Source organism: Fukomys damarensis, unplaced genomic scaffold, assembly GCF_012274545.1.
Source record: "Fukomys damarensis isolate Sample0158 unplaced genomic scaffold, DMR_v1.0_HiC HiC_scaffold_11, whole genome shotgun sequence".
In the NCBI taxonomy this organism is placed as follows: Eukaryota; Metazoa; Chordata; class Mammalia; order Rodentia; family Bathyergidae; genus Fukomys; species Fukomys damarensis.
The window spans coordinates 43,363,741-43,387,751 of NW_022900923.1; the positions used below are offsets into that span (position 1 = coordinate 43,363,741).

Sequence of the window (24,011 nt, forward strand, 5' to 3'; positions counted from 1 at the left end):
AAAAAAAAAAAAAAAAGCCACCAAAAAACTGTCTTGAAATTAAGAGACACACAGAGAATTTAAAGAGGGCCAAGGGGAGAAACGTAGGTGCACTTACAGGGGGAAAGTCCTGTGCAGGGAGAAATTGGGGGTAGACCAGAGAAACAGAAGCTGTTGAGATCCTCAGCTGTGCTGACAAAGGGTAAGAGAAAAGCTCCAGATGCTGCACGAGGGATGTGAGCTACACTTACAGAAGAAATCTCGCGGCAGCGAGAGGTATCAGATGTTCTCAGACAAAGCGTTTTCCTCATCCTCTGCTCTCCTCTGGTCAGCCATTCCTAGAGCCAAGGAGACGGACAGGATGCCAGGAATCCAACCCCACGGGTCTCTGGCTCTATATTCTGAGAATTGAGGCGGCACAGTAGTCTGGATGTAAGAGCTAAGCTGCCCTGAAAGCTGGTTTTGGCAAAGCTTCTGCGTCTGGTTCATCAAGCTGTCTGGCCCTCGGCCCTTGGCAAAAGGGTTCTCGGTATTCTTAGCTTTCCCTCCAGCAGGGGGCGATCAGGAGCCGTTCTGCACTGGACCTTTAAAGCCCACATGATGGGTGTCCTCTCTTGGTGTTCTCTGGTGGACCCTATGGACCCACTCTGAGCCACTGCCTGGGAGAACGGGGGAGATATGGTCGGTCATTTGGGTCCATGCCTTGTGTCCACACAGACGTGAGCTGTAGCATCTGGATTCTGAGGTTGGTCAGACGTTAAGTCAGACCTGCATGCTGTAGCTCAGGAAGAGTGACAGCACATCATCAGAGAGGACAGGCTCTCCGGGAATCTCTGCCTTCATGGTGAAAGGGGCTGTCCTCTGGCACAGGAAGAGACACCCATCTCCACCATTTAGAGTTCCATACGGTAACTGCCTGTGTCTTGGCAACTCCTGTGCCTGCTTCTCGGGGGGAGGAAGTTAGGTACACTCTCTGGGGAACAGTGGCTCCCAAAGCCACCAGCTGGATCACCCTGCCTGAATTTTCACATGAATGCCCACTGCTGCAGCTGACCACGTTTCTCCATAACCTGCCCTTTACACCAGGCTTCCGTTCCTTCATGATGTCCTATGTCACCTGACTTGCAGGCTTTCCATACCCTTAAGATCCAGCTGAGCCAAGCCCTGTGGCACACACCAATAAACCCAGTACTTGAGAGGCCAAGGAAGGAGGGTCACAAGTTCAAACCCAGCCCGGTGAACTTTGATGGCGATGACTATGTTGATGATGGTGATGGTGATGGTGATGGTACAGCAGGGCTGGGGACGCAGCTCAGTGTGAAGGCCTTGGGTTCCGTTCCAGTACTGAAAAAGAAAAAAAGAATCCAGGTGATCTGCCTCTGAGCCTCTTGAGTTCCTCTGCAGCCTCTTTTTTGCCTGCATGGGTCTGAGTTTATCTCAGAGCCACAGAGGAGAGACGGAGTCTTAGCTGAGAATGGGAAAAGAGTAATTCATGGCAGTTTCACCAAGAAGCTCACTAAGACAGCGGAATCGTCCTCCTCCACCTCCTTTGTCCTTGGATTTTGATATTGTTTGGTTTGGATTTAAAAAAAAAAAACGCCCAGAATTGACTGTCGGAAGCAGGGACAAGCAGAGCCTCTGTCTTTAGACAGGCAATAAAGTAGGTACAGAACACAGGTTTTGGTACCAAATAGTGTAGAATCTAAAGCTTAATGAGCTTGTGACCCTGAACATCTCTGTTGACCTCACAAGGTCTGAATTTTATCGGCTAAAATGGGGTGATTCCCCCAGGTTTGTTGTGATAAACATCACAGTGAGGCAGATAGAGCTCAGCGGCTTGGCCATTAACAAACGCTCCCAAGTGGAACCTTGAGTAAGTTTTACCTCTGACTTTCAGGCCGTTCTTTCCTTTGCTTTGAACCTGGCTGCTTTCCCAGCCGCTTGTCCTTGCTTGAGATAACGCTGGGTTTCCTGGCCCACGTCCTCCAAGTGCAGATCGCCCCAGCGTCTTTCTGGTCACAGCACCACAGCGGGCTCCGCGGTGATTGTCCAACCCCCTCCTCACTGCCTCGCTGGCCATCTGTGCGTGTGGAGCTGCGTGCCGTGGTGCGGATTCAGTGTCCGCGGGCCCGCAGATGGGCTGCTACAGATCAGTCCTGCCCTGGACGCTCCTCCTCCTCGTGGTCCCCTTGACCTCATGTCGTCTTGACTGGTTTGGTGGCTGTCGTGATGGGCGGGGGGAGTGCTATCTGTTGACACTGGGGTCTGACTGTTGTGAGCGCTGTGTATCTAGAAGGTAACCGATTAACCACATAATGGATTAACCCCTCGGTAGTCACTGTCATATATGTGTGCTCTGGTGGGGCCGATGAAGACCGGTACAAAGTGAGAGGTTAGTGTGTGGGGTAAACTGTTGTCGTCCTTTTGGTTGTTTCCCCCTCTAATCCACTCGTCCCACAAGCATCCACTGTTGTTGTGCCAGCAGCCCTAACACCCCAGCATATGTTTCGTCATTTCTTCCCGGGACAAAGGGCGAAAGAGAAGCAGAGTCCATGCGGTACACTCTCCAGTGACCGAAGGGAGAGAAGCTGAGCGCGCCTGGGGCAGGAGGAGCTGTCCTGGTCCAGCTGGGCACCAGTGAACCCACCGAGCTGCGAAAGGAAACACCGGTTACAGAGATGGAGTCCACACCACTCTCCTCGAGCTGCCAGTACCAATTAGCCCTGGAACAGACGCTTTGTTCTAACTCCAGCGCCCCCAAGGGCCCCCAGCTCCTGGCAGCTCTGCCTCCCCCCCACCTCCCACTTGACCGGCTGAGTCTAAGACGCACTGAACCCATGAGAGGGCCGCACTCCTGTTTTTATTTTTAAGTCTTCTTTATAGTCATACCCCTGGACAGGTGGTGCCTTGGAGTTTCTGGTTGGAAAAATCCTCGCTTTTGTCTGTTCATTGTCTCCATCCATCTTTTCCATTTCTGTAGAGCCATACACACAGCTCTGGGGGAGAGACGAGGCTGCACTGTGGTGGGGTCCTCTTGGTGCCGGTGGACCCAGGCCCCCATGGCAGTGGCCGTCCTGACGTGTCTGCCAGGAGCTGCCTGGTCTTTAAACCCCACACGAACTTCTCTGACTCCGGCCGCATGGCTGCTTGTGCCTCGTTGAATTGTAGATCACCCCAGTCTTGGCTGCCACCTTCCTCCCCCAGTATCTCACTTGCAATTAACACCCTCCTCACAGCCCCTTCCCGAAGTCATCAGTGAGGAAGCAGAATGGTCTTGGCCCCAGAGTGATTTCCTGTCATCCCTGCTCAGTGATGCTTTCTGTGTCTTCATCTTCGCTCAGCCATTAATAGCTGACCCTGCACATCCTACTGTTTATCTGGGCCTTAGTGGCTTTATCCCAGCTCCTGTCTTCAGGGTCCCAAAGAGTGACTCACCTGTCCTGTGGTCCCAATCCATGCCCTCTCCGTCTTCCACATCCCTGTCTGGCAACCACCACAGGGGCCTGCAGGACCCCAACATAAGATGCTCAGGGAACTGAGCTCTCGCTGCTCAGAGAGCCCCCTCCCCATCCCAGAGAAGGGGAGATTTCCTGACTTGGGGAAGCTGGACTCCTCTCTGCAGGACCTCAGATCTTAGAGCTGGTCACACACACACGTGCTGGTGCGGCCGAGTAGCCCAGGCTTCCTAACACCCCTCTCTTACTGATGTCCTGGGGTGGTTTGGGCTGGGAGGGCCCAGCAGGAGGCGTGAAGACACTTCTGTAGCCCCACAGCACAGCTGTGGCCTGTCTGGGTCAGCCCTCCAGGCAAGAGGCTGACGGGAGCTTGTTCTGTCCTGTTTCAGCCCGAGGAGTTGCAGAAAGAACACCCAGCTTCATGTATCCCCAGGGCACCTCGAGCAGTCAGATGGTGCTTCGCGGCATGGACCTCCTGCTGGAGTGCATCGCTTCTGGGGTGTACGTACGGTTCGCACCCCACTTCTAGCCCCGCTCCAGGAGGATGGGGTGGGCGTTTGTCCATGCTTGTTCTTGCTGCCTTTGGGGACACACCAGTAGTACAGCAGAAAAGGAGGCTGACTAATAAGCAGGGAAGCCCCTGATAAGCAGGATTTTGCAAATCATAGTAATCCTCCCAGTCTCACCGTCTCGGTTTTAGAAAAGGAGGAAAGGAGGTGGTTGGGCATCTGACCTGTGCAGTAGGCTCTCCTGAGATCTTAGCGCAGTCCCTTGGGCCCTGAGTGGCTGAGTATCCTCCTCTGGCTGGAAAAGACCATCTCTGAGGACCTGCATCCTCCCAGGCCCGAGACCTTTCAGAACATCCGGTGTCCCAGGCTCTCCAGAAGCCCAAGGCCACCTTTAGTGACGAGTCCTCTGCCTCCTGCTCGGTCTCTCTACCAGCCCCACACCGGATATCGCGTGGTACAAGAAAGGTGGGGACCTCCCATCTGACAAAGCCAAGTTTGAGAACTTTAACAAGGCTCTGCGTATCACCAATGTCTCGGAAGAAGACTCCGGGGAGTATTTCTGCCTGGCCTCCAACAAGATGGGCAGCATCCGGCACACGATCTCGGTGAGAGTAAAGGGTACGTTGTGTGTATTTCTCATTATGATTATTTTGCCAGCCCCATGCACCGTGACCACCCCTCCCTCTGAGCGTGGCTGGGGGCGGGTGGAACAGGGCTCATTGCGATACCGTGGTTGGTGGGAACAGCGACGTGCCACAGGGAGTGTCACCCTGGACGTGAGACTGTGTGCACACCGTGTGTGTGAGGGGTGGTGTTGATCCACCTGGACCATCACCCCGTTCTCCTCGGTGCCAGGGCCCCCGCAGCAGGTGCATTTCCTCCCGTGGCCCATCTGGATCACTCTCAGAGCCTTTTCTTTCATTTTGCGTCCCTGTCTGTGACCTGTTGTCCTAGCCCTGTGCCATCTGTGTATGTGTGCATGGTGTTGTGCTGCTTCTGAAGGGTGGGGAGTCACCACTGCCCCAGCTTTTAAAACTCAGTTTCTTCCCCCAAAGCAGAGATGGCCCACCTGAGCTGTTGCAGCAGGCACCTGCCTTCATAGGTCCCGGCCCTGTGGCTGGCGCGAGTCACTTGCATGGATGACTGGGACAATGAGGTCTGGGACTAGAGCACAGGAACTTTCTTAGCACACAGTCGATTGGTCTTGTGGTTCTGGCTTCGGCACCACACATAAATTCGGGAGTTCTTAGCCTTTGGGGGAAGGCAAGTAACAAGATGTTTGAGAATCTGATCCAAAGGGTCCTTTCCTCAGAAAAACCCATGTATCCACAAAATAATGAAAAGGGGTAGCCTGCCCAGAACTGCCCTAACCAAAGTTCAGTGCCTAAGAGGATGAATATAAGGCCCTCTCTGGATGGTCTGATATTCCAGCAGCAGAAAACAGAGGGAGAACCCAGTGGCACGAGTGGACTCATTAGGTGCATGTCATAAACACCCATGACCTCTGAAGGCAGCAGTCACTCCCCTTCCCCCCCGAAGCTGATGTTGGATTGCAGATGACCCTGGCTCATTGTGCTGTACTTGGTTTTTAAAAAGCCTTCAGAGGATCCTCCTGAGCGGCCCCGCTGTAGAACTACAGTTCTGTGGACTTCAGTACATAGATGGGCATCTGCACAGCCACAACGGCCATGTGCAGGCTGGACTGAGCCATCAGCATGAGGACAAGCCCTGGACGGGTGCTGGGAGTCCAGTGCTGGACTAGGGCTCCTGCCTTCCTCCAGGGAGCCCACGTGGGTTCCCCTGCCTGCCCCATGCCAGCTGACTCCCTGCCCATGCCTGCCTTATCTTCCAGCTGCTCCCTACTGGCTGGATGAACCCAAGAACCTGATCCTGGCTCCTGGAGAGGATGGCAGACTGGTGTGCAGAGCCAGTGGGAACCCCAAGCCCACGGTCCAGTGGATGGTGAATGGGGAGCCTTTGCAATGTAAGTCACAGGCCCCTGTCCTACCTGACTCTGCTCTCTGTCTGGTCAGAGGTTCCAGTCCCCATCACTGCCTGTAATACCAAGGGTGAAGGAAGAGAGGAGCCTGTGGGCTGTTGCCTCCCAGCAGCTCATGTCTTTAGACCTCACAAGAGGTGGGGAACCTGCCTCGTCTTTGTACAAGAGAAAACAGGACGCCTGGAGCCCTGTGGTTCTATATCTACTTTAGGGGATTTGTGCTCCCTTGGGTTTGTCTTCAGTCTTTGCTCCCTGCCCCATAACAACTCCAGAGCCCAGCTATAGGTCTGGACCTGCAGCTGCATCTTGCATGGTCTGGGCTTTGAGCGGTGGCTGGCGCTTAGAAAGTAGAGGAGAGCTTGGAGTAACCCTTTGTCTTTGGTTCACCAGCCATACTTTCTGATAAAGGCAAAATAAGAGGCCAGGGTTCTGTGACAATGCGAAAGGTTATGGCGGGATACGAGGAAGAATTTTCCCACAAGAGCAGAAGTACACAGATGCAGGCATGAAGTAGGCCCAGACTTTGGGAAATTGTCCTGCCCAGATGGCCAGAGCAGGGGACTCCACAGCCTCCTCCAGCTCGTGATCTTGGCCACATTTTCACATCAGACCTTTCCACTTGCATTCATTTTTTTCTAATGTCCAGTTGTTACTTTTTGTAAGGAATCAGAAGGATAAGTGGTGACAGCAACCAAATGGGGACAGAACATCGGCAGAAACTCAGAATCCAACCTGAGCAGCAACCGATCGAAGCAAGCAGTGCGATGGAGAGGGCGCCCTCTTAGACATTTGTTAGGGGCCAGGCGCTCTGCCAGCTGCTTCACCCTGTTATCTCTTTGATCACAAACATGAGAGCTGAGGGCCAGGCGCTCTGACTGGCGCACTGAGGTGCCAAGGTTCCGCCCAGCCCAGCACGAAACCTCCTTACGCTGGCCACGCATAGAGAGGTAGGCACGGCCTGCCCTGTCGCCCGCAGGCCTTGCCCTCCTGATGGCACTTTGTGGATAAAGCACGGTCAGAGGAGCGCAGTCCTGGAGGAGCCCCGAGAAGGGCACCTCTTCCAGGCAGCACATGAGGGGGTGACTGGCAGGAAAGTTGGCTTCCTGAGATCGCCAGGCAGGGCGGTGGCAGTCACGTTGCTGCTGTTGCTGTCTTCATGCCCTGTACTGAGTGAGGATAAGGATGTTGACCGCCTCTTCGGTTACCTTCTGCTGATTCCCAGTTCCGGCCCAGATTCGCTATCTGTAGAGTGGCGCCCGCAGGGCCAGACGCCTGCTTTCCTCCATCTGTGCCCCTGACAGGACTCTGAGCTCAGGACAGAAATCTCCAGCGGTTCCAGAAAAAAGTGGCCTTCCTTTAGTTTTTTAGAGAAGGTTTATTTTTACAGCCTATGATCACTGATCGTAGTCTTCCTTAGAATGGGGAAAGATGGGGATGATGCTACACATTTTATAGATGAGGGAAATGAGGACTGGGAAGATGCGCTGACCTGCCCCAGGCCCCAGCGTGACCTGCATACAGGCCCAAGTCCCACAGCTGTGCCCAGCCTGTGTTCTCCACACCCTGGCTAGCAGTGCCCAGAGAGCTGTGGCTGGGGTTACCTGATGCCTGCCTGGAAGGTTTCCGAGGAAGAGTAGGCGCTTCGGCAAAGGGACTTGGAGTTTGCGTGGGGCCTTCGTTGCCTTATGGACTTAACTCTGTGCGTGTTTGGGGAAAGCTGTGTTCTAAGGATGACAAGGCGGTGGGTTCTGTCCATTTTATGTTGCTTTATCCTTTTCAAAACACATTTAAGTATATGAACACTGGATTAAAATGACAGTAGCCGCTATACTGCAGTGTTGCCAGACCTCTGCTAGTCACTTTATAAATGTAGAAATCTCAGGCTGTCTGCACAGAATTCCCAGCGGATGATGCGTTATCCCACTCTGCAGATCAGGGGATTGAAGCTCAGCAGTCTGAATAGTGCTGTAGGTGATGCGGTTAGATTTATTTCCAGCGCTTATGTTTCTATTTCCGAATCTTATATTCTCAGCCACAGCTGCCCAGCTGGGTTGAACTCAGATTCATGTCCCCCCTGGGTGGATGAAAAACAGCTCCAGGGGGGTCCAGGATCACACAGTTTGACCAATGTTGGACCAGAAGCCAGAACCCACCCAGTTCTGCCTCTTCCACGGCATCCCTGGGACATCTGGGTCCCTGGCCAGAGGCCCACGTGCCCTTCACTCCGCCAAGCGCTGTTTCTCACGGGGAGTGTCTCCTTCTTATCTGTAGCAGCACCACCCAACCCCAACCGAGAGGTGGCCGGCGACACCATCATCTTCCGGGACACACAGGTCAGCAGCAGGGCCGTGTACCAGTGCAACACGTCCAACGAGCATGGCTACCTGCTGGCCAACGCCTTCGTCAGTGTGCTAGGTGAGCCTCCCCAGGGGCTTGGCCGTGTCCCAGGTGCAGTTTGTCCTCTGGGCAGGTGAGAGGGCACTGGGATGGGGGACGCACGGACACTGAAGATAGGGTTTGTGGGAAGGGTGGCGGACTGGAACTCCTCGCAGCCAGATGAGCAGAGTTAACGCCATCAGAGAAGTAGCCTCGGTCCCTTCCCTCTGCTGGTGAGAGGGCTCGAGTCTGGCTTATCTGCTTGGGTGCCTGTATTGACTCATGGGGTCTCCTGATATCTCCAGGGGGCAGCGGCTGTGAGCATGCGGGGGCTACGAGGGGCAGCGACTGAACGGGCGGGACAACTGGGGGAAAGCTCTGCAGGCGCTGGACTGGGTGTGAACAGGTGTAGAGCAGACAGGGGTAAACTTGCTCCCTCCTCACCTGACCCTAGGGGCTTCTAGGAGGGAAGGCTGATGGGGAGGGTGTCCAGGGTGCCTGGAAGCTGCTGTTTGGGGAAGATATGCAGAAATTAGACCAAGGAGGAAAAAATGGAAGAACTGAACTCCACACCCAATATTGGCACCTGGGAATTTCAGACGTTCCTCCGCGGATGCTGTCACCCCGGAACCAGCTCATTCGGGTGATCCTGTACAACCGCACGCGGCTGGACTGCCCGTTCTTCGGGTCCCCCATTCCCACCCTCCGATGGTAAGTCCCGGGAGACATCCTCCTCCACAGAGGCCATCTGCCTCACCCTTCTGGTGCCCGAAGTAGTTCTCGCAGAGCACTATGGTAGTGCTGTTCAAGTACTAGGACCCTTAAAGCACCCAGGAGGAAAGTGGCCCTGATCTGGGTCAGCTCCCTCGTTTTACAGAAAAGGAAACCAAGGCCCCAGAGAGGGGTTGAGCCCTGTCAGGGCCACCTAGTGATCAGAGGCAGGCCCTGCACAACTCGGGGCTCCTGCCCCTGCGGACTCCCTGGGGCTGGTCCTTTCTCAGTATGCTGTGTTCTGCTGCTCTCTTGTGAGGTTTAAGAATGGGCAGGGAAGCAACCTGGATGGTGGCAACTACCATGTCTACGAGAATGGCAGCCTGGAAATTAAGATGATCCGCAAAGAGGACCAAGGCATCTACACCTGTGTAGCCACCAACATCCTAGGCAAGGCTGAAAACCAGGTCCGCCTGGAGGTCAAAGGTAAGGGACAGTGTTCGTAGGTAGGAGCTGGGGGCGGGGAGAAGGCTGTGTTCCAGCTAAGCAGATGTGTTGTCCCCTTGGAGAAGGCCCGCCTAACCCTTCCTCCTGGGAGGCCCCCCGTGTGCTTTTGCCTGTCCCTTGGGGCTGCCACCCGACCCGGGAGCTGGGGACACTGAGGCAGCCTGTGATCAGTGCTACCCAGAGGCCCGAGGAAGCTGCCGTCCACCGCAGCTCCCCACTCCCACCCCAGAATCGCTTCTCCCCGAGCCCGGAGGAAGCCTTTGTCTGATCGCCCACACTGTCACCCGCACAGTGCCACCCTCAGCCCTACGGCCGAGCGTGTCACACGGTGTGGCCTCATGCGGGAGGGGCGGAGGGGGACCGACGGCGAGCTCTGGGCGTGTGCGCAGACCCTACCCGGATCTTCCGGATGCCCGAGGACCAGGTTGTCCAGAGGGGCACCACAGTGCAGCTGGAGTGTCGCGTGAAGCACGACCCCTCGCTGAGACTCACCGTGTCCTGGCTGAAGGACGATGAGCCGCTCTACGTCGGAAACAGGTTCCTGCCGCCCTCCGCCCCTCCCGGTGCCAGCGTTGGGGCGCTTTGCCTTCCCTTGCTCCTCGCGCCCTGCATGTCCCCAGGAAGCTACAGAGGAGGGGTGGCAGCGGCGACTGCCCCCAGGACAGGCTGCTCCCGCCCTGTGCGCCTCTCCCTCTCTGCTGTCCGCTCCCCACCGCTCGCTCCTTCACTCATTTCTCCCGATCCTCTCCGCTCTTCCGAGGTCTTTCCCTCTTCGCGCCTTCTCCTCCTCTTCATTTCTTCCTTTCCTTTGTCTGCCTCTCTTCCTCCTGCGCCGCCTCCCCTCTCCACCCGAGGGCAGGTGAAGACCAGCCCGCCCTCCCCGCTTGGTGCACATCACAGCCCCCCGCCTCCTCTCACTGGGATTCTCCTTCCACTGGCGTGGCGTGAGGCAGTAGTGACTGCTTTTCAGGCCACTCTGGGGTTTCTACTGTGCCGTCAGGGCTGAGGACCGGCCAGGCCTCCCTCCCAGGGGAGGTGAATCCCGTGAGAGCCGCATCGGCGCCGTCTCCTTTGGCGAGTGCCCAGGGACCCTGCAGACCTTGCCTCTCTCAGAGCACTGGAGGGCTTCACATCTGGGCGCCCTGCTCCCCTCCTCCTTCCTTTTCCCTTCTCCCCAAGGCAGAATAAGCAGCGGGCAGAGCCCAGCTCCCTACCCACTGCTTGCACGGTTTTTCTGCAGGATGAAGAAGGAAGACGACTCCCTGACCATCTTTGGCGTGGCAGAGCGAGACCAGGGCAGCTACACCTGTGTGGCCAGCACTGAGCTGGACCAAGACCTGGCCAAGGCCCACCTCACCGTGCTAGGTAACTGCTGCCACCCCACCAGGCACCTCTGTCCCCTCCTCCCTGCTCCCCAGCCGCCAGAGCAGCAGGGAGCCCCACACGGTCCCAAGGGCAATCTCTGTGATCGGCAATGCTGCTCTCCTGCCTCCTGGTCTCTGGGCTCTGGAGCTGCCACTTTCAGGACAAACTGCGGGACAGCTCAGCAGTCCCTTCTCTAGTGTACGGCTGTTAACTCCCCAAACCCCAGTGAAGGGCACCGGACGCACGGGGTGGGGGCTTCTTCCTGTCATCTCTGTTCCTGCCTTGCAGCTGACTCCACTAAGTCAACTAACTCGAGTCAGTACTAAAGCCTGGCTGATTCTCTGTGTTTCCAATAGCCCTTGACACCCTTTCTGCCATCCCACCCTGCTCCTCCTTCGCCGTGGCCTTTCACGGTGTGCCATGCATGGGGCGAGCTCTTGCCCCGTCTTCCTGTCCTGCGTCCAGGAGGGACTGCAAATGTTAAGTCGTCCCATACCGAGCGGGAGGTGGCCTGTCCCTGCCTCCCCCTGTCCTCCCTGGACATCCTGTTGCCAGAGAATTGGTCTGCCTTTGTCCCTCTTGGTGGACCCATTAGGATGGGAAGGAAACAGAGCCATGGGAGAGGCGCAGACGGCCTCGGTGAGGTGGGGGGCTCTCTGCAGAAGGGAGGTGACGCCACGCTGGGATGGCCTGGCCGGGGCAGCTGTCCAGTGTCGGCTGCCCATCCCCCCCTTCCAGCGCACGTCTCTCCTTGTAATCTGCTAACCTGCTAACCCGTCTTCCCTTCGCAGCTGATCAGACCGCTCCAACTAACCGTCTGGCTGCCCTGCCCAAAGGTAATTCCTACTAACCCTGAGCCCTGGCATTTGGGGGTGGAGCCGGAGGAAGAGGTCGCCGCAGGAGAGGACTGTGGTCTGTGGGCTCCTGGCAACTCCGCACACCCTGACACATAGGACCCCCTTTCGGGTGCCGCATCTACCTTCTTGAGCTGGTGTCGAACCCTGCTCTGGGCTCCTTCTGTAGGCTGAGCGCAGAAGTCCGTAGCTGCCACTTGGCCCTCTTTCCTTACCTTGGACTCATCACCTCTGCCTTAGAGGCCTGTTTGCTCTCTGCTTGGCCTCAGAGCCCAGGAAAGCCTGCTGCAGCCTCCCCACATTTGCTACTCTACATCCATTGGGAGTCTTTCAGCCAGCCACACGCGTGCACACACATATGTGCACACAGATTAGTGTACTGCACATGACTCACCTTCCACGTCCTTCCATGAACCAGCCAAAAGAGGGAATCGCTGTTCAGGGAGCCAAGATGTAGAAAACCATCTGACCTACGCCTACCGTCAGTGGTTGGATGGCTTTATGCCCAGGCCAGGGTGGCAAAGATACTCACTAAGCAGGCCCAAGGGCAGCAGAGCTCCAGGAAAGTGCTGCCCTCACCCCTGTGTGGAAGCCACTGGGCCCCTCCAGGCCGCCCTGTCCTCCCTGGCCGGGTTATCCGGGTCTTTCCCCATTTCCCCGACCTTCTGCCCTGCTCGGCCTGCAGACCTGTTCTGGGCTCTGTCCCCTCACTCAGTCCTGGCGCACAGAGCAGGAGGTGACTGACTGTCAGGAGAGAATGAGAGAATCCTGCACTCCTGCCGTAGCGTTTCTGATAAAGAAGGCAGCCTTTTCCAAACACCGTGCTCTAAGACCGTCCACAGACACAGGACGGTGGTCCATCTCTCTCTGCCATTGCTCCACATCCTGTGATTTTTTGGGAGTGGGGTGGAATCTAGGGAGGGCAGGGGTGGGCCCTGTGCCAGCCTCTAGGGCAGTGGCAACGTGAACCTGTCAGGGAGTTGTCCAGGGCGGTTCCTGCTGCTTCGTGACATCTTCTCGTGCGGCCAGGCCGGCCAGACCGACCCCGTGACCTGGAGCTCACCGACCTGGCTGAGCGGAGCGTGAGGCTGACGTGGATTCCAGGAGACGATAACAACAGCCCCATCACAGGTGCGCTCTGCCCCGCCCGGCGTGTTTCCTGCCTGTTCTCCCCGTTGCCTTCCGTGCCTCTGTGCCCCGGGAGGTTATGAAGATGAAGGGAAGCCGGCGGGGGGTGCTTTAGGGTGGGACCGGCCAACTCGGCCCCCAGAGCAGCTCTGTCCCCCTCCCACACAGGCTACGTCGTCCAGTTTGAAGAGGACCAGTTCCAACCAGGGGTCTGGCACGACCATTCCAAGTTCCCTGGCAGTGTTAACTCCGCTGTCCTGCAGCTGTCGCCATACGTCAACTACCAGTTCCGGGTCATCGCCATCAACGAGGTGGGGAGCAGCCACCCCAGCCTCCCATCCGAGCGCTACCGAACCAGCGGAGCACGTGAGTACTGAGGGTGCCAGGGCCGGCGTACAGTGGGGCACCCTGAGTTCCCAGCCACGTGAGCTTGGGCAAGTGCTGCTTCCTCTGTGAGACAGAGCGGTAACCACGGCATCTGCGAGGACCATGTGAAAGTGCGTGCTGGTGGCTGCCGTGGTGCCCAGTATGCGGTGAGCATGGTCAATATTAACTTCCACTTTTATTATTATCGATGCTATTATTGATTCTTGGTTGCCTGCCGAAAAGGGCAGAGATGTGGCGAAGATGTGCATTAGAAGCAGATCATCCGGTGCTGGATCTGGTTTCTTTTCCTAATGTACTTGGGGAGCGTTTGGATTTCTGAAATCATAGCAGCTCACAGAGGATGGGGTTGCTCCCCCAAAAGACGTGAAGCACCAGGGATAAAGCAGCCTGGTATGGAATGTGTTTGTGGGTAATCTGTGGGGGAATAATCCACGCTGAGCTGGCTCACTGACCACCCACAGTGTGGAAAGCCTTGTGGTAAATGCTGGCTGATAAGGGATTAAAATGGAAATGAAATTAGCTCTGTTTTGGAATCATGCACATCAGAAAAAGACAGAGGGAGTACAGGGTGTGCAGATGCTGAGGAAAGCCAGAGCACAGAAAGGACCGGCCAGGGGGAGCGAAGAGGGCTGCTTACCGACCCCGGAAAGGCACGCATTGGACTTCAGCTTTGTGTCTGTTTGGGTTCCAGCCCCTGAGTCCAATCCCAGCGATGTGAAGGGAGAGGGGACCAGAAAGAATAACATGGAGATCACATGGACGGTAGGAGACCCTCCCCACCCAGCACACAATGGGCCGCTCCCTGAGAGTCCTCCCTCCTGTGCCCAAGCCCCCGAGGCCACCCTGGGCTTCCAGCTATGTAGCTGGCTTTGGCAGCTGCCCTGCTCCAAGACAAGCTCCTCTCCGAGTTAGGCATCTGGAAGCCAAACACGACGAGGGAACTAAACTGCATAGGCTGGCAGGGCTCATGGAGAATGCCAGTAAAGTAAAGGGGACTTCTTTTGAAGGAGAGACTTGGTTAGTCTTCAGGGAAGACCTCGGAGAAACCCCAGCACTCTGCTCGGCTGTGTCCTGAGGTCTTTGCTGTGGAGCTGTTGGGAGCACCGAGGTGTGCTCAGGGTAGCCCCACACACCCCACCTTTTTTTTGGTACCGAGGATTGAACTCAGGACCTGGCACTTGTAAGGCAGGCAAGGTGCCACTGTGCTACATCCCTGGCCCCAAGCCCTTTTAGTCACAGAGTGGCTGGGTAACACCAAGGGCCACCTCCCAGCCGGGATCAAGTCCCTTCTTCATTGGCTATATTTTCCAAACCAAAATTGGGATGCATGATCTCAAGATGACTTGTTTTCCAACTGCTTCCAAGTCTGGGAGACACAAATGCAGCCACTGATGTATTAGCATTTCTGAGCTGGCGCCCAAGGGGTGGAAACCATGAGACAGGGAGATGCTTGGAGTCCCATCGGCCCTGCCTCTGGCTACCTCACCCAGACACAGCAGCCCTGGGTCGAGCCCAGGCTCAGGACGCCAGGCCCACAGCTCTGCCTGGTGGGGTCCAGGGCTGTGATTCCTGGGCTGGGTCCTTGGAGCATAAAGGAGAGGATTCCACACCTAAGAGAACCCTGATCTGCCGGGAAGGACAGGGCAGACCCACATAGATTGGGTCTCTGAGTGCCAGAGTTTGGGCTCATTGGCAGGAGGCACGCGAGGATGAAGCCAGAACTCTGCTGACTTCGCAGAAGCGCGGCTCACTGGCTTTCATTGTGCTACTCCGGCCCCAGGAGGGAGCACTGTGGAAAATAAAGCCTTTACTGCCTTTGCGCTGACAAGTGTGGGTGTCTCAGAGTCAGTGACCAGGTCTGGGGTAAAGCTTCTCTTACGGAAACTCTGCACGCTGAAGTTGGCAGGACCCTGGGCTTTGGGGCCCCAGTGGAGGAGGGGTGCGCTCTCCCCTCGTGGCACAGGGCCTGGCCGGTGTTGGACGGGTCTGGGGTGGAGGGAAGCCTGGTACAGACAGAGAGGGTGGGCGATGGTGGGCTCGGCCCCTCACCTGAACCCTTTACCCTTCACCTGCCTTCCTGTCGTCCGTCCCCGTGCAGCCCATGAACGCCACTTCTGCCTTTGGCCCCAACCTGCGCTACATCGTCAAGTGGAGGCGGAGAGAGACTCGAGAGACCTGGAACAACGTGACGGTGTGGGGCTCTCGCCACGTGGTGGGGCAGACCCCTGTCTACGTGCCCTATGAGATCCGCGTCCAGGCAGAGAACGACTTTGGGAAGGGCCCCGAGCCTGACACTGTCATTGGCTACTCTGGAGAGGATTGTGAGTACCGGCCTCTCCCTCTCTCCCCAGCAGGCCCCTGTGGCCATTCGCTGGCCAGGAACCTCCAGGAGCCATGGGGAGGGCAGCTGGTTCCCAGACAGAGAAGCACTGTGCGGTGACCTGGAGCACGCCGGGGAGGAAGGGCCATCGCACACCAGTTAGGGTCACCAAGTGTCACTTAGTCCGGCACACCCGTTCTGCAGTGGTGACAGCAGAAGCCCAAAGAGAAAGCCTGTGTCTGGAGTCTGTAGTAAGCATACATCAGGCTTCAAAACAGTGCCCAGGCCAGGCCCCTGTACTGCCAAGGCAGATTGGGACCAAGAAAGCCTCTTTCTGTCCATCCCAAAGAGCTCTCATTCAACAGCTGGGTGTGGACGGCTCCAGAGCACCAGACCAGCCACCTGCCAGCATTCCTAGTGCTGCCCGAGCCCTCGGAACAGAGCATAGAAAGAGTTCTTTGGAGGAGGCAGGGATTAGCAAGGTTTTAGACATGTTTGTGCCAGTGTGGGCCTGGCTGCCAGAGGGTGGTGATTTCTCTGTGCCCAGCGCTCAGTTCCGGGCTTTGGAGTAAAACAGATCAGTAGAGTCCCCTCCTGGCTCAGGGTGACCCCTGCCCCATTGGGTCTGTATCCAGCGGAGCAGCCCAGGGCCAAAGAGGTGACAGATGAGGGCTGGCCCTGGAGTGACCACAGGTTGGACCCACTGGAAATGAGAGGTCAACACTCCCCACCTCCACTTCCAAACAGGTGGGAATGCTGGGTGGTGAGTGCGGACAGGGCAGTCTGGCCGGGCTTCCTGGCCACCCAACGGTTCCCACTATACCCATCTACCGTGGGGCCTGTGCTGTGGTGCGTTTCAGGGCAGGGTGGGCTCACTTCTGCAGCAGGCAGAGAACAGAGGGGTGCAGGTCCTTATGGAAGAGGGAGCGGCCCTCCCTTCCCTGGGATCGCAGGACCAGACTCCCTGCCTGTGTGAGGGTAGAGTGTCTCCAGTCTGTGAGTAGCTTCCTGCTGGCAGAAAACAGGTGACCCTCAAAGGGGCTGTTGACAGTGTGTGGACAGGGTAAGAGGGTGCACAGCAAGACACGTGATCCTCAAGGATGGCGGCAGCAGGAAGCCCATGTGCCCCCGGGGCCTTGATGGGCAGGGAGGGAGGCGTCACCCCGACCCTGGGGGTCACTCCAAGGAGCTGCGACCTTGGGGAGAGCGTTGCTAAGCTGCCCACCTGCAGCCCAGCAAGAGAAAGCTAGGGAAGCAACACCTGGGCCTCATGCTGGTACTTTGCGCAGCCCGGACTCACCCAGAAGCTGGAGAACAAGGGAGCCCGACAGCTGAGGTCTAGAGAGTACGGGGCAGTGGGCAGGTGGAGAGTGGAACAGGACACCAATAACTGCCCTGTTGGCAGGGTCCCTTACCTGGACTGCTCCCCGCTTGCCCTGAGCCTTCCTTTACTCCTCTACATGTACCCTGACAGAGGAGACACAGCCTTGCCGTCCTGGCGTCCCCAGTGTTCAGCAGGGTGGAGATGAGGCCCGGCCCCGCCCGCTTAACCTGCTCTATGCCCACGCATTGCAGATCCCCGGGCTGCACCCACCGACGTTAAGGTCCGAGTCATGAACAGCACAGCCATCGGCCTGCAGTGGAACCGAGTCTACTCCGACACGGTCCAGGGCCAGCTCCGGGAGTACCGAGTGAGCAGGCCACTCCCGTCCCCTAACAGCCCGGCATGCTAACCAGGGCGAGGGGTAGCAGAGCTGGGGCATAGGGCACCAGGGTGTTGGTTCCAGATGAAGTCTAGGATGCACTGTTCAGAAACCACCCCAAAGTAAACATGCACACAGTCACGAATCCCTCGCCACAGGGGCGTGGCCCAGGCCAGTGTAGCTCTGCCCCTCACTGGGCTCTTGGTGCGTGCGCTGTGTATGGCTCTGCCAGGGGAACACAGCGTGCGGTGGTACAGGAAGCTCTTTTCAGAGTAGGAGGATTCAAAAGTATAAAATGACCATTGATTGAAAAGTGCAGTGTAGTAAAAATACATGACCCAGCTCAGTGGCTGTTTATCACCAAATAGCTCCCAAATACCCTGAACCGCGCGTTCGGTAAATCTGCACAGTTACAGCGCTGGCTGCGAGGCAGGTTTGTTTCTACAGCACCATCACAGATGGGAGTGGTGCCCCGCAATGCGGTGTTTTGGTGGCTGCGCTGTCACCAGGCAATAGGACTTCTCGGCCCCCTGTAATACTCTGGGGCCACCGTCCCCCGGTGGTCCTCTGCTGATGGTAACATCATGGCTCGTGACTGTGTGCATATGCTCGCTCCAGGGTCTCTTGCAGAAGTTCTGCCAGGAGATTCTGCTCAGCAGAAAACCCCGAGAAGGGCAGTGGTCTCGGGCTGACGTGGCACAGCACTGTGACACATGTGTGACTTCATGCACAGTGTCGAGACTCCGCTGAGCTCGGCCCTCGCCCCGTGTCCCCTGCTGGGCTGCTCGCCTCACCAGTGGCTCCACAAAGCCACCACTAACAGTCAAAGCTGCGGAAAGGGTACAGGTGCCCTCCCTGTCATAGCACCGGGTCAGGGCTCTGCAGCAGGCAGGGTGCCCAGGCCCTTGGCTGCTGGTTCTGCCCAGGCTCCCGTCTTTGGAAGGCTGGGCAGAGATGGGAGAGGAGACCCAGGGTGCACAAAGCCCTCCCACTCCTCCGGGTGGGCTGGGAAGGAGAAGCTGTAACCCTGGGTTAACACTGGGTCTCTGGCCTCCGAGGCCATCTGGAGTTGGCTGCTGCTGGACAGGGTCAGTCTCCTCTTGGGAAATGACTTTGGAAAATAGGAGGAGGCACTCGGGTGAGCTCCTTCCCAGCAGCCGACTTGCACCCTTCGCCTATTGCCTGAATCTTTAGGGCTGAATCCCCCATCGGGCCCTCTTAGCCTGGATGTCCTCCTTACTTTGCCCTGGGCAGCGTGGGTGATGCTGCTGCGACAGCCTGACCTGTGGCTTCCTTCCCACTGCTAATCAGATCTCCACTGTACCCTGTGCTGCTACCACCTGCCATACCAATCCTGTCCCACCCAGGTCTGCCTCCGCGCAGCCCTGCATCCCACTCACCTGGACATATGACAGTCCCCTGGATGTGTGTCTCTCTCACCTCTAAAGATCTCCAAACAATAGGAAAAGGGACCTTTTGGCTTCAAGGGATTAAAGCAGCCTTCTCACATCCAGCCTTCCAGGGTGACCTGCTGCTCCCTTTCAGCTCCTGCCTGCTGCCCATCTAAACCATACTAATCCAACTCCAGGTGATGCGGTCTTTGGGCATAGAGCGGAACTTTCCACACATACCGGACCCCTGGCTCTAATTTGTGCTTCTGACCTGGACTCCTTGAGCAACGTGCATGCAGTTCAGAAATAAATCTTACGATCTGAGTGTGGCCAGTTCACCCATTCCCCAAAGACGTGGCCATGGCTCTGAAATCAAGTGAATTCCATCCCTATTTCTTGTTCTGTATAAATTCACATCCACCAGTGGCCAATGAGGGACACACCAAGGCTGCTCCCCCAGCCCCGTGTGGAACCGATGGAGCCATTTGGGCCCTGAAGGATGTAGCAAACCAAAGGAAGACCGGTCACCACCGCCACCGCTAACCACTAACCCGCTGTGCCTCCCGGCCCCTCACCAGCCCGCCTCTGTCCCAAAGGCCTACTACTGGAGGGAGAGCAGCTTGTTGAAGAACCTGTGGGTGTCTCAGAAGAGACAGCAAGCCAGTTTCCCCAGTGACCGCACCCGGGGCGTGGTGGGCCGGCTCTTCCCCTACAGTAACTACAAGCTGGAGATGGTTGTGGTCAATGGGAGAGGCAACGGGCCCCACAGTGAGACCAAGGAGTTCACCACCCCGGAAGGAGGTAGGTGTGGCCCATGGCTGTGCCGGGTGGGCAGGACAAGGGCAGCAGCACTGCTGGGCCCGGAGCAGCCCCAGCATGGCTTGGCATGGACAGCACACGGTGACCCCTGTATGGCCTCGAGGAGCTGATGACCCGCAGGCTGAGCGGCCCGTCACTGTCAGAGCCCCGTCACCATGGCGGCCTGTCCTCGCAGGAGTGGTATCTACAGAGAAGCCCAGTGCGGTCAGCTTTTGACTCCAGGCAGGCTGCACGGAGCGGCAACAAGGGACTGTGGAGCTGGGCCGCCCGACCTCCTGGATGACTTGTCTGCCAACCCTAAGGCCTCAGCCAGTTCTGTCCCCACATCGCCAAGCAGCACTCACAGAGAGTTGGCCCACATGGGCAGCTCTGCCACCCTTCTGCCAGCACGCAGCCTGCCCCACCCTGGGTGTAGACACTGTGAAGTCTGCTGCCTCTGCTCTTGCCAGGCCTCTCATCCGCTTTGCATTTGCTCCTCTTCTCTTTCTCCTCCTCCCTCCATTGTTTCTCCGTTTTCCCTTTTCTCCACCTCTTTGCTCTGCTCCTGTCTTCTTCCTCTTGTTTGCTTCATTCCTGTTCTTCCCTGCTCCTTGATTGATTTTGTCATCAGCCTGCTCCTGATACCTGGTGCTCCACACCGATTTCTTCCTCCGTCCCTGAACTCAGTGAGTTCACTCGGAAGCCTGGGCCGGCCGCCTGGACCCAGGGGCGAGAGTCTTTGTCTGAGGCCTTGGACGACAGCTGCAATGGGCTCGCTGGGATCCTCTGCAGCGTTGGAGGCACCTTGGCAGGACTGGAGCTTCACATGTGCCAGGGTCATTGTTAGAGGGAGACTCGGTCCACTTCCTCCCCGATTTAAACAGCAGAGCCCACGCCAGAGCAGGCATCGGGCTGAGGAAGGCCGTTCCTGAGGGGGCAGTGGGCTCTGCCCCTTGTCTTCCTCCAGGCCCTGCTTGGGCAGCTGTCCAGCCCAAGGTCAATGCCTTCATCCTGTGCTTTGTTCTTTGTGTTTTCTTCGTCCTCCCTGCCCTCCTGCCCCTTGTGTCCCCTGCTCTCTCCTCCTTCCCCAAGTACCCAGTGCCCCCAGGCGTTTCCGAGTCCGGCAGCCCAGCCTGGAGACAGTCAACCTGGAGTGGGATCACCCGGAGCACCCCAACGGGATCCTGACAGGATACACCCTCAAATATGTGGCCTGTATGCTCTACCCTTCGCTTTCCCTGAGATAATCTGAGAAGCCCCTGTTGTCACCACCTTTTCTAAGGAAGGGGGCTAGAAAGGCAGAGGGCACTGTGGAGGGATGGAGGGGACAAGGAAGAGCTCCCCCCGGGGCTGCAGGAGGCAGTGCAACCAGGGCCCTGCTCTCTGTACACACAGACTAGGCAGCTAGGAGCTCCTAGTCTAGGGTGCAGGGAGCACTCATCTAATGAGGATGACACCCTGGCCTTGGGGATCTTAGTGTCCCTCATGCCTCCAGGTCTAGGAGAGAAGAAACTTCCTCATACAGAGGAGCAGACACCCAGGGGATACCTTAAGGAAGTGTCATTTGTGTTAAGGTGGCTGAACATGGACCAGCCAGGCAACTTTGGAGTGACTCAAGTCAGGGGCCTGGGGCACAAAGACCTCCCCTTGGGATCTCAGGGTCACCATGCATGCCCGGGAGTGTCCTCACACGGGAAGGTCTTCAGGGCCTCTAGTGCATGCAGTGTTGTGCCTCACCAGGGAATCCAAGGGCCAGGTACTGCACTGTTAACAGTGTGCGTAGCCAACCACTGTTCAAGTCTGTCTGGGCCTGACCCATCCGGCCCAGAGGTTCATCCAGTGCGCCTTTTATATGGCAAGGCGCTAGCAGTCAGGTTTGCCCCCCTTCTGTCTGGACGGAGGGAGAGGAGATTGTCCTTGTCCGGAGGGATGGGGAATTGCGAACTGGATCTTTCAAAATCAGCCCCATGACTTTGTAGCTAGCCGGAGATGCCGGAAGTGGGAAGCAGCACCTGGGTGGAGAGCAAAGGGGAGGGAGGGGAGCTCCCCGCCCTGCCCTCCAGCTGCCAAAGGGCACCCAGCGGGGCCACCATCCCTTTGCACAGTCAGGAATTAAAGACCATGTCAGGCAAACACCGCTGAACTTCGTTCCACTTACCCCTCTCTCCCCAGTTAATGGGACCAAGCTGGGAAAGCAGATGGTGGAAAACTTCTCTCCCAACCAGACCAAGTTCTCGGTGCAGAGATCCGACCCCGTGTCACGCTTCCGCTTTACCCTCAGCGCCAGGACACAGGTGGGCTCGGGGGAAGCGGTCACAGAGGAGTCTCCGGCACCCCCCAACGAAGGTAGGTCCACGGGGCCTGCTAACTGTACTGTCGGAGGAGCACGCGGAGGGCTGGGCCTGGCTTCCTGGGATGGAGCGGGCGTGAGGCCGGAGGTTCTCAGGCCCTGGTGGGACCCGCCCCAGAGCAGGGAGAGAAGTGTGCTGTGACTGGAGAGCTTGCACCTCACCAGGCCTGGGCACCTGAATCAGATGAGCTGTCAGGCTGCAGTGAGGAGAGGGGCTGGGAAACAGCCCTTTGCCAAGCCAGGTTTAGAAAGAACAAGTGGACTCATCTCCATCCCACCGTGGTCCAGCAGCAAAGCTGCACCTGCCTGAGGACTCCACTAGAAGGCGCTCCAGGCTCACACACACACTTAGGCTTCCATGGGAACCTCCCAGGTGTGCGAGACTCCAACAGCCTCCATACTGACAGGCCCTGTGGAAAGGTGGGGACCCCTCTGCCTCTCCAGAGCTGCGGTGATCTGTGCAACATCCATTGGTTGGGGACTCACATGGTGCAGTGCGCCGGAAACCGTGTAGAGACAGCCATAAGAATAGTTGTTTGCTTACTGAAAGGGGTGGCCAGGCAGGGGAATGTCACTCATTCTGCAAGGAGGCACCCCGAAGAAGCTGGTGTACTCTTCCACCCCACCCCCAGGCTCTCAGGAAGTTCATTAGGGCTGCGGGGCTTTAGGTAAGTGACTGATACAGGCTTTTCCCAAGGGCCAGGCCATGAGGCACTTTCTCAACATAGAGCATCTTTCCACAACATACAGGAGAGCAAACAGAACCACATTGTCCAGCTCCAGTGACCTCCAGAGGGAAAGTTCTGCAGCCCCAGGGGATAAAAGAACAAAGACTTTCTTCTCAACCTGGGGATCTGTCTGCAGAAAATTCAGGGATTTGGAGGGTGTGGTAGCGCACACCTGTAATCCCAGCACTTGGAGGCTGAGGCAGGAGGATCACTGTGAGTTTGAGGCCATCCTGGACTATATAGTGAGATCAAGGCCAGCCTGAACTGTAAAGTTAGACCCTGTCTCGAAAAACCACCACCACCACCACCAACAACAACAACAAATCAGGGATTTGTTTTAGGTCTCTCTGTCTACACTTGGCTTCTAAATTTCATGAAGAACAACTGGTAGGAAATGCAAGAGGTCAGTCCTCGTGCTTGGCAAGACTGACGTGGAATGCAGGGCAGGGGTTGCCAGCCGAATGTGGTCCCTCACCTGCCTGCTCCCGTGCCATTCAGCACCTTCCAGCAAAGGCGCAGGAGCTGCCCCTGGCTGGTTATCCTCTACCACCTGCACCTTGCACACTTCGCTCCTGGCGTCCTGGAGGGTAACCCTGCCAGGGCGGGCGGGCCGCCTTTGGGAGAAGAATGGAGACCAGCATTCTGCGTGGACGGTCTCTGCGGCTTCCTCTTAGGTGACCACTCCTTGAACTTGGGTAGACACAGGGTATATTAGAAAGGTCCCCAAGACCCAGTGGAAAGGTAGGTGACTGCCTGACTCCCGTAGGGTTGACCAGCACTCTGAGTGCCTTTTCTGCTTGCTTGTCCTGTGGTTTCATCTCTGCTCTGTTTTCTCTTCCTTCTCTCAACCTCCCTCCCTCTCTCTGGTCATCTTGGGTGCTGTGTCTGAAGCTACTCCAACCGCAGGTACCGTACAACCGCAGAGGTAACGGGCATGGCATGGGGCAGCACGGTGGAGACCAGCCAGGGCGGAGCAGGAGGGAGAGGCTTCGGCCAAAAGCATTTTCCAGACTCATCCTTTCACTGGTGGGGAAGCCAGACCTGACAGAATGGTCTAGAGAGCAAGCACGCTGGCCCCTGTCACTCCGGAGGAGTGTGGATTACAAGGGGCCCCCTGGACTCCTGGCCTGCTTTCTGGTGCTGCAGCTTTCTCTGAGGCTGCGTGGTTACTTCCGGTGAGCAGTGTGTCCTCCTGGGCTTGCCAGCTCAGAGCACAGAGCTGGCCCTAGAAGGGAGCAGGGGCAACTGGCTCTTGGGTCAGGCCACCACACCCTGAAAGGGTGATCAGGCTGTGTGCATGCTGGCTGTGCATGCTGCACGGGGGCCCCAGTGCCAGTCTGCCAGCTGCCATGGGCTCGCCAGTGAGAACAAGCACGTGTGCCATTGTTTAGACCCAGAACCTGGAGTCTAGGGGCCACTGCGGGAAGAGGGTCCCCTGCCCCGCAGTTCCT

At 57.2% G+C, this 24,011-nt stretch overlaps 1 protein-coding gene across 27 annotated transcripts in view; it reads left to right on the forward strand.

The window, feature by feature from the left end:
- The window catches only part of Nfasc (neurofascin), a 109,253-nt gene that overhangs the window by 64,965 nt on the left and 20,277 nt on the right, over window positions 1-24,011 (forward strand). For 15 of the 27 annotated variants that reach the window (XM_033762184.1, XM_033762191.1, XM_010613037.2 and 12 more), the window contains 18 exons: window positions 3,824-3,935; window positions 4,377-4,561; window positions 5,796-5,927; window positions 8,214-8,357; window positions 8,918-9,029; window positions 9,349-9,515; window positions 9,926-10,073; window positions 10,777-10,901; window positions 11,693-11,737; window positions 12,785-12,886; window positions 13,052-13,249; window positions 13,962-14,032; window positions 15,369-15,591; window positions 17,166-17,281; window positions 19,281-19,485; window positions 20,575-20,697; window positions 21,655-21,828; window positions 23,452-23,466. In XM_033762184.1, coding sequence (XP_033618075.1) covers window positions 3,824-3,935; window positions 4,377-4,561; window positions 5,796-5,927; window positions 8,214-8,357; window positions 8,918-9,029; window positions 9,349-9,515; window positions 9,926-10,073; window positions 10,777-10,901; window positions 11,693-11,737; window positions 12,785-12,886; window positions 13,052-13,249; window positions 13,962-14,032; window positions 15,369-15,591; window positions 17,166-17,281; window positions 19,281-19,485; window positions 20,575-20,697; window positions 21,655-21,828; window positions 23,452-23,466 — 2,397 coding nt within the window. The remainder of the gene's footprint in view (window positions 1-3,823; window positions 3,936-4,376; window positions 4,562-5,795; window positions 5,928-8,213; window positions 8,358-8,917; window positions 9,030-9,348; window positions 9,516-9,925; window positions 10,074-10,776; window positions 10,902-11,692; window positions 11,738-12,784; window positions 12,887-13,051; window positions 13,250-13,961; window positions 14,033-15,368; window positions 15,592-17,165; window positions 17,282-19,280; window positions 19,486-20,574; window positions 20,698-21,654; window positions 21,829-23,451; window positions 23,467-24,011) is intronic. The other 12 variants (XM_033762194.1, XM_033762203.1, XM_033762196.1 and 9 more) reach the window with 6 other exon arrangements.